The sequence below is a fragment of the Sander lucioperca genome, chromosome 5 (genome assembly GCF_008315115.2).
Source record: "Sander lucioperca isolate FBNREF2018 chromosome 5, SLUC_FBN_1.2, whole genome shotgun sequence".
Lineage (NCBI taxonomy): Eukaryota > Metazoa > Chordata > Actinopteri > Perciformes > Percidae > Sander > Sander lucioperca.
In genome coordinates this window covers 26,222,394-26,232,262 of record NC_050177.1, presented here as the reverse complement: position 1 = coordinate 26,232,262, position 9,869 = coordinate 26,222,394, and the positions used below count along the sequence as shown (strand labels likewise).

Genomic DNA, 9,869 nt, shown 5'->3' with positions numbered 1-9,869 from the left:
TAATGTCACCAATTATGTTGTCTTGTGATATGTTGTGTGTTCATCCATATGTGACCAGAAAAAGCTTCTTGGCACAAAAAAGGTTAAAAAGTTGTGTTTGGGCAGTTGTGTTGACTTAAGTGTTGACTTAAGTGATTTATATTATGCACATGAAAAACCCATATTTAAATGAACCTGACCATGTTTTAAAATGTGATTAACCCTTTTTCTGACCTGTTTTGTCTCCCCCTGTCTCCTATCTCCTTTAGATCATATGAACATAGAAGAATACATTGAAGAAGATGAGGAACCACCTTTACTGCTCAGCTCTCGTCCTTCTCACGGTAAATATGTGCATCTGTGTGTTTATGCAATAAAAAGGTTGTGCTCCTTATAGAGTGGCATGCACATCATGCAACAACATCATAATTTTACTGCAAACCTCCACTGACTCATGAGCTTGTGTGTGTGTGTGTGTGTGTGTGTGTGTGTGTGTGTGTGTGTGTGTGTGTGTGTCTGTCTGTGTCTGTGTGTCTTCCAGGTGTTTGGCTGTGGTGGGACTGCAGCAGTGCAGTGTCGGTGGGGGGAAGGATGTGGGTGTCTGCAATGCCCTGCTGGCCAGGAGCCTTCCAAGGTGAGACTACCTTATAAGTATTTTATCTGTCCCCCTAGACATCTGTCCCCCCAAAACATTTTCACCCCAGGTTATCTTCCCCTTCCTACCTGTTATAAATGTACAGCAAGGTATATTTCTCCTTATTCTGTAAAATGTAGAGCTTCAAGAAATATAGGACAAAGAGTGCAAATACCTTGTGACATAGTCAGCTACAGCCAAATGTTGAATGCATGTATGCATTTTTATTTGCAGTATGTAAGCAAATTCATTTGTTGTGATTCACTGGTGACAAGTTTATTCCCACCACCTACCTGTATATATAAAGCCTATGGTCTGGAGTTTATTTTCCTGTCTTAGCTTACAATTTCTGTTTAGGGTCACCACAGTCAACATAAACAAAGTTATTTGGTTCACTTTTAAATGAGGGAAAACTTTTATGAGATTGCTTTTTAAACAAAAGGAGGATTTTTGTCAAGGTGTGTTATGTTTCTCTTTTGTTGGAAGTTGTATTTATGAAGTTGTCGCAGATCACATGCTGTTACTAACACAACACAACTATCATTCGTCACTAAGATATCTGTATTTACCCTTGTTGGCCAGTATATGTAGCTAAGTGAACGTTTAAAGAAAATGTATTTTTTTAATAATTCCAGTAACACAAAGACTCTAACCCTTTGACAGCACCAGATAGATGCCAAATTTGGTCTTTTGCAGCCTATTTTGCTTGAGTTAAAAAGTGTTTTCTTTCTTGCCAGGCCTGTGGGCAGATCCAAAGTCCAACAGAGGAAGTGCAATGTCAGTTGTGTCCGACAAGAACCTTTTCAGACGCTTTTGACTCTGAACTTTGCCGCCCACATGCATCCTGCAAGATCCTTGGCCGTAAGGTTACAACCCCTGGCACTGCGATCTCAGATGGTGTCTGTGGGGACTGTCTGCCTGGGTAAGGCCTAGTATTCTGCACAGTTCAATGAAACTGTAGCACTGACATTCAAAGTGATTATGGGTAATATGCTCCAACATATACCCTGTAAACTTTTATTTGTTCTAAATTAAGGCCCGTCATTTTCTCTGTTTCAAGAAAACAAGAAGACACACACACACACACACACACACACACACACACATACATACATATATACACACACACACACACACACACACACACACACACACACACACATACATTACGTCATTCACAACAATGGGCAGGCAACATCAAGCACCATAGGACATAATGTGCCACAGGCTAAAACCGCTGATTCATTCATTCACTGTAGAATGGTCCTCCCATTTTTTTGTCTCTGTCCATCTCTCTAATTACGTTCCTTTCCTTCTTTCTTTTTCTATTTTCAGGTTTCACTCCACTGCCACAGGGGAAGTTTCCACCCAAAGTCTGTGTGTGAAAAGTAAGCATGATCCTGCACACATGCTGCTCATTAAATTCACATTTATCATTTGTTTTTTATGGCGATAAGACCACGCTCTTACATCCTGTTCTCTTTTCCCTCCTCTGTTTCTTCTTATTCTCATCTCTCTCAGCATCTTTGCATGTCAGAACGGTGCGTACAGTGGGTAAAGGTCCATCCAGCGGTGCAGGAGGGCCGGTCAACGGCACAGTGGTGCGCAGCGCTGAGGAGAAAACGGCAGAGTACGCCGTGTTTGCTTTGGTGCCCATTTTCTGCGTGATGGGCCTGTTGGGTATCCTCATTTGCAACATCCTGAAGAAGAAGGGATACCGCTGCACTGCTGACAAGGAGGGAGGGGATGAAGAAACTGCCACACCGCAAAAAGAAGGTGAGAGAGATGAAATGACAGGAATTGCAAAAAAAGACCGGCAATAAAAAAAGAGAAGAAAAAGTTCGAAAAAAAAGAGTTAAAGATAGAAAGTAGCAGGGGGCGTGATTACTGAAACTAGCATTTATGTTCAGGTTGTTGTCACGTTCGCCCATAAAAATGCTGAATTAGCACACACGCATGCAGAAGATGTGGTTAAGTGTTGTCAGGAGTCGGGGCAAAGCCAAGCCCAAAGGGCAGTGTCTTTGTGTGCAGCCACAGTCCATGTATCTCTGTGATGTGACTGCACGCAAGCCTACATGGGAGGCTTTTCTATGTCTTTAAACTTTGACCTTGCAGGGGTCATTACATGTCATGCATGCTGTGTTTTTCCAAACATGCGTTTTTATTCTTGTAATTTTACTATCTGAAAAGGGGGGGGGGGGGGGGCATTCCCATGAACTCTCTTGCCCTACTGACGTCAGAGAGAAACTGACTTGGGTAAATACAGAAATAAGTAAAAGTGGGGGAGGCGGGGGATTGCAAGATTGAGGAAAGAAAGACAGAGGGATGAGGGTGGTATTAACCGAAAGAGATATTAAGATAAATAAATGGAAAAACTAAAGAGAGCTTAGAGAGAGAAATAAAGAGAGACACAGAAGGACCAAGCAATAAAACAACTATTGAGTTACCGCACCCCGTTCTCTGTGCTTTTCACAGTCTCAGAGTAACATGAGTGCTCTTTATCCCTGTCCTTTGTAATAGTGAAGAGTGGTATATTGTCCTGTCCTGGAGTACTGCAGCCTTTGACCCAAATAGACTTCTGTTCTTGTAAGGTGACAAGTCACCTGTGGCAGTCATAACATCTGGTTTAAACTGGATGGTGAAGCAGACACCATTTATACTTTCTGTATAGACCTACATTGCCATGCACACGATGGGAAAAGTGGGCTACACCCATATTTCCTGTATGTACTTGATGTACTGTACCTGTGTCGTTTTCAGGCTTGTATAACAGGTAAAACCCTTGAGTCACAAGGTGTACACCATCTGCTGTAGCATTGATCGGAGCAGCTTTTTTAAACTGTGGGACAGGACGCACAGTGAAGTGTTCCTGGTACGTTTCCACATAGAACATATGAGATTTTGTTAAACTATCTGCTATAAGGTGTTTGTATTTATTTATGGTTACACAAACTCCAAATGTGAGTCAGAGAGAGTACATTGAATTCAGCAAACATTGCAAAGCTTCACTTCAAAAGCCTCATGCGAAAAGTGGGCATAGCCTAAAGCAATAGTTGGTAGCCTACTGGGATATATTATTTGCTTTCCTGCAGATAGTTAGATTAGAAGATTAATACCACTTTCATATCATGTTCATTAGGCATGCAGGTAATCACCTTGGTTTTTGTACGAATTAAACAAACAAAATACAAAGTTTTCATTAGTGAGCTTAAGAAGTGCTGGTACTATTGGACAGAGCCAGGCTAACTGGCTGTTTCCCCTTTCAAATATAAATTTTCCTTACTGTTGTGCTACCCTGCGGCCCTAAAAGGATTTTTTCCCATAGGCCACCATTGTAAAAGAGACGTCTGTAAAACTGTTGACAGGACTCCTCAAACTGCAAACAAGGTTGGTTGTGATTGCTGATTTTTTTTTATTCGTGGACTTTTTATATTTGAAAAACCTCGAGCCGAGAAAAGCGATTTAAAAACTTGTGACGTCACCACAATGTAAAGTCTATGGGCCCAGTGGGAACTTGCTGGCAGGCCCACAGAGGAAACACTGCTGTGCATATTCAGTGGGCCACATATCACAGAAGCTTAGAAACGTTTTTTCCGTATGCGCCAGGTGAGCAATTTCATTGAACTGAATAAAGGCCATTTTGGGACCCGGTATCCAGTTATTATTATGCATCTATAGTCAGAGCACAGCTGCCACCTCAGATCAGAGTTTTCTGTCAGCACGGAACACCCGTTTACCCAACCCCTGCTAAATTTGGATAACTTCCCATTATTAGGATTAAAACATTTAAGTAAGCAATGTTTTTCACAGATGCAAACATCAAGTTATCCTTTATTTTGGTTTTGTTTTATCTCTGTGCACCCCTTGGTTGGCTGAACCTGCCTCTTTCGTTTCACAGTTACAAATACTCACACTTGGATGTTTCTTGATACAATGAGCTAATTGAGGACGTCTACAGTAGTTTGCTAGCTCATTGTTGTTGATTACAGGGAGAATATTACTCTTTTTCTTTGAGTACCTAGGTTGTTTTTAGCTTCCGTTCCCTAACATTTCAGCCACAACCACCAACGTAATTTGTGTCTTCAGAGATGAGAGCTTCTCTATTGTGTCACCAAGCCTTTAAAGCACATGCCGCTCTGTCTGTGTAGTGGATTTAGTGATCCAGGGCCAGCAGATCGGATTGCATGATAAGTATCATTGTTACATCTGTTTCACTAGCAGAAAATCTGGCCTAAAAATGAAATGCATGCAGAATGTCAAAAACTCCTCAAACATCCCATCTCTGCTCATATATTTGAAAGAAAGCCTGTGCAAAGATGTGATTTCAGGACAGACAGAGGTCAGAGCAACAGTCTTTGCCTTTTGTTTGCAGCGTTACCTTGGTCTCTTCCTCTCCGAGCACTTTGTTGTGAAACTTAAGACGTCCCTGCGCCCAAAGAGAAACTTCCCGAACCCCCATCCCCCCACTCTGTCCTTATAGTCTTTGTTCATTCATCCTATCCCCCCCCCCACACCCGCCTACCTCTTCTCATATGAACATGACACTATCCATCCTTCTCTCCTTTTCCAGCCAGCTTAATAATTCAATCGGGTCCTCACCTCATGGTTTATGTCTCCTCTTTCTTTCTCCTCTCTCCTCTCCTTCTCTGCATCTCCTTGTTTCTCTCTGCTTTATTCTTCTTCCTTTATTTTCTTCTATCCCGTTTTTTTGATCTGCTCTGAAAATTCCTAGAGCTTGTCGGGGTCTTCCATGATGAAGTTCTATTTAAGTGTTCCTTGTATGAAACCTAAAACTAACATGACAAGTTGTATGTCTTAATGTGAGTTTGACTGACTGAATGATTGATTGATTCAAAATTAATGATTTTCATTTACAACAATTTAGGATATTATGCAGATAACAATAACGTATTGATATTTTATCACTTTGAATAATCTAAAAGCACAATTTCAACCTTCGTGTAAATCTATGCTAACGTTTAACGTTTTCCATTTGAACCAAGCAACAGCTACTGGGGTGATTTTAGGACACCTTATCACCTCCTTCACTCTCAGCTCCTTCCTTTCTCTCCTCCTGTACAGCTTTGAGCACAGATGATGCAGTGGTGCAGTGATAAGCTATTTATATCTGCATGTGTGAGTGAGACACATAAAGGACAAGTGAGGGGATGATACGCAAAATAAAGTTAGTAAAGATGCCAAAAAGTGGGTAATGTAAGGAAATAAAAGACAGCAGGTAAAACAGTTAGGAACAAAAGAATGATCAGAGGGCAGTAGAAGCTGTGAATGCTGCATGGGAAAACTTCTATCTCTCTACCTCTTCCCCTCTCTTGTTGTTACTATGTAACTACCCTTGTTGCAGTGCGCTGCCTATCTGTCTGTCTGTCCTGGGCTAAGGTTAAGTAAAGTTCTTACTCCAGCACTTTTCTCATCTCCACTCAGGAGGAACACCCATGAGGAAATACAGCAAGCGTAGCTTGGCAGGGCTAAAATCAGACTGCAGAGGTAACTCTGGCTACGCAGAGCTGCAGACAGAGAAAAGTTTGACTTGGAAAGCGCAGTGACAGGAAAGTTGAAGGGATGAAACAGAGGGCAAGAAATGTCGTGAGCTGGAGTCAAAGCTGCAACTTTGTGATAACTCAGCTTTCTCAGCCACAAGGACAGAGTAGAAAGGTAGAGTTTAGCTGCTGCAGTTTTCATTTTCAGTTAGCTCCACATGCAGGACTGCTGTATTTAAACAGTTTTATCTCTTACAGGTTTTTTTTAAATCTTTTTTTATTCTGAAGCTCAAACATTGAACTGACCAAATTGAAACTCATCTGAAAACAAGGTGACTGACTGGTGACTTAATGTGGCTGACACTGAAACATTGAACATGGGTCTGACTCTGTTGAAGGAATAAATAGAAGAGGATGAGTGCCTCACTGTGAAATGGATGCCGTTATCCTTGCATAGCAACAGCCACAGCCAACAGCCACTGTGGAGACACGGCTATTGTTATGTCCCAACAACAGCCTGACACTGCTTATGCAAGAGAGACACGCACATAGTCACATTTTACTCTTTAACAACCAGATACACACAGTCACCTGGCATGGGGGGGTCTGGTACACACACACACACACACACACACACACACACACACACACACACACACAAACACACACACAGCCTTGTGGGATTCAACAGTGCTGAATAGAGTGTGATTTGCTGAGTGAGCTATTCTGGACCCCCCTGTGCCCTCATCCCTTTCCTCTCAGCTGCCTCAATGTGCTGTGCTATTATGGGATGGTCGGGGTGTTGCCATGGAGGCATATCTATTCTTTGCTGTTCAGTCATCCACATCCATCCTTATCAGTCCCATCGTGCACTGGGGCACAATATCCCAGCAGTGACATGCACTGTGTGAACTGCGCTCACTCTGTCTCTATCTTTGAGTGAAGTAGCTGCTGTCAAAGTGATTTAAAAGCATGAGGAACTTACTGTGCATTGAAATATACAAAAATATAAGTTTATATATTACAGTAAAGTTCATATTGGACAGTTTGAAATACATGCCATTTATCTTCAAGAATATATTCCAAAAATATAATGAATGTACACTTTTTTTTACCATATGGTTTGACAAAGCAATCCTTACTCAAGGTCTGCTTACTATTTTTCAGGTATTCAGTTACATATGTTAAATATCAGATATGGAAAATACCAAATCATTTTTGCAGCAGACAAAAACTGGTAAAAAAGTATTTTTCAGTACATATTATGAAACTTGTGGATATATGCATATGGCATTGTTTGTATTTGTGTTATATGCAAAGACTGTAAGAATAATTTAACATTATATGGTTGTATGTATGTATATAATTACATAGATTAAAATGTCAATATATTAGTTCTAGAATCTAGGATCTAGAACCTAAAATGCAATATACAGTATTATAAAACATATGTCTGCTAATTGTCCCCGTCTGTCTCTGCTTGTCTTTTTTGCTTGCTTTAGGTAACAATTGTCCCTACATATCTGACGACATGAACGAAGACACCATCAGTGTTCTGGTTCGCCTCATCACTGAGAAGAAAGGTGGGAGTTGAGCAGCAGTGACGTCACATAGGAGCTAGTGGTCAGAGTAATTTCATCCGTTGTGGCTTTAGAGGGGAACGGAACAGTGTGTCATTAGAGTACGTCACAGACACGTCTTAACAGCTGCGAGCTTAGACTGTCCGCTCCTTAATGTTAGAAATGCCAACACAGCAAAAAGTGAAAAGAGACATTGGTTGTTTTTGAAGGGAGATACAGTAGTCTTCCCATTTAGAATGAAAAAAAAAAAAGTAAATCCTACAATGGTTTAGTTTATTTTTCCAATCAATCACCAATAAGCACAAAGATAAATGTTATTTATAAACATCTAATATGGTCTTACATAAACCACATTCTAGCAGACAGGGCAAGTTTGAGTATATTTTGATTTATAGTATTGACTGTCACTGTAGTCACATCATTGATTGAGTCTCATCTGAAAGTGTGTGTGTCTTTCAGAAAATGCTGCTGCACTGGAGGAACTGCTGCTGGAGTACGAGAGCAAACAGATGGCCACGAGCAAAGCCTCGTCAATCAAGTATGAGACCACACTCGCTTACACACTCCCTCAATGTATACCTTCAACATGTACATGTTCAGTAATGCTGCTCAAGGTTAAAATGAATACAGAGGCAAGACAAGTCTGGGAGAGAGCAAGGCAGTGAGCATTTTGTAAGAAAGCTGTGTGTGTGTGTGTGTGTGTGTGTGTGTGTGTGTGTGTGTGTGTGTGTGTGTGTGTGTGTGTGTGTGTGTGTGTGTGTGTGTGTGTGTGTGTGTGTGTGTGTGTGTGTGTGCTCTTGTTTAACTACATTCGTGGGGTCCAAAAACCGGAAATGCAGTATACTTGTGGGGTCCGGACAGCTTTGTGGGGCCAAAATGCTGGACCCCACAAGTTTAAAGGGCTGTTTGAGGGTTCAGACTTGGTTTTAGGATTAGGGTTAGAATTAGGTTATGGTTAGGGTGAGGGTAAGAGTTAAGGTTAGGCATTAGGCAAAGATAGCGAGACTCACTATGTGTGTGTGTGTGTGTGTGTGTGTGTGTGTGTGTGTGTGTGTGTGTGTGTGTGTCTAAACTGAATATTGATATAAACCAATAGATTCAGGACCACTATAGTTGCAAATATTTTTATTATTATTTTTAAATTGGAATCTTATAGAAATATTACGACTTGGCTCAAACTCCCAGTGGAGCCACCTTGTATAACACATTGTAACATTGTAATATCTTCTATTGCAAACAGGGTTTTCTTTTTTTTTTATCCTAACAAATAAAAATGCAAACTCTTTTACAGGATTATAATTCCATATCGTGCCTCCACTAGTTGTGTTTTCAACTCTAACACATTTTAATAATTTAATCCCACCTGCAATTTAAAAAATTTAGTTTTTGGTTTTTTTTAGAGGAAAAGAAAGTAATCTCGTACAATTCCTCAGTGGACTCCTGTATGTCTGAAGTGAGTGTCTGACACAGTTGTATCCACTGTCTGTTGATTCATGAAGCTTAAACAGCCAACCTGTCACTAAGCTCATTGGCTGTCACATAGCTTGAAGTCACACGATTTACATGACCATATGTATTTGTGGTTGGAACTTTGGTTGTAATCTGCGGCCAGTAAAAGTGCTCAAGTAATCAGAAGTTAATCTAACAAAACCAGCAATATGCTGCTTTATACCATAGTCTACACCACTGTGATTTCTTTTATCAGCACTGGCAGCAGAAGTCAGAGAAGTCATCTTCATACTCCAAATTACCCCTCTATTCTTTGCTGCTGCACTGACACTGGTTTTCCCACATAAGTTAATCTTATCTCACACTCTTATATGGATGGTAATTAGATACATTACAACCCAGTATGTATGCCACATTGACAACAGTGAGAGGTATCAGGGGCCTCTGGCAGTGTGCTGCTGCTCAATGGGCTGCTGTAACATGTGAGCTTAGGATTCGAGAACATTCTGACACGCACGTATGATATGCACACTGAAATCTGGAAAGCTTTCAGATCCCGTGTGTGTGTGTGTGTGTGTGTGTGTGTGTGTGTGTGTGTGTGTGTGTGCGTGTGCGTGCGTGGTGGGAGTTTCTGCAGGGGTCACTACAGATCACCCACTAGCTATTACAACACTGGGACATACAGCTGCATTCATCTCTTTTCCTCTGCCTTTCTCTGCACAAACAAAC

General features: G+C 41.1%; 1 protein-coding gene across 3 annotated transcripts in view; it reads left to right on the top strand.

Annotated features, from left to right (window-relative positions):
• The window catches only part of relt (RELT TNF receptor), a 28,121-nt gene that overhangs the window by 15,352 nt on the left and 2,900 nt on the right, over window positions 1-9,869 (top strand). For all 3 annotated transcript variants that reach the window (XM_031297266.2, XM_036001252.1, XM_031297267.2), the window contains exons 2-8: window positions 249-323; window positions 521-613; window positions 1,351-1,535; window positions 1,949-2,001; window positions 2,135-2,389; window positions 7,614-7,694; window positions 8,151-8,229. In XM_031297266.2, coding sequence (XP_031153126.1) covers window positions 282-323; window positions 521-613; window positions 1,351-1,535; window positions 1,949-2,001; window positions 2,135-2,389; window positions 7,614-7,694; window positions 8,151-8,229 — 788 coding nt within the window. In that variant the 5' untranslated portion in view covers window positions 249-281. The remainder of the gene's footprint in view (window positions 1-248; window positions 324-520; window positions 614-1,350; window positions 1,536-1,948; window positions 2,002-2,134; window positions 2,390-7,613; window positions 7,695-8,150; window positions 8,230-9,869) is intronic.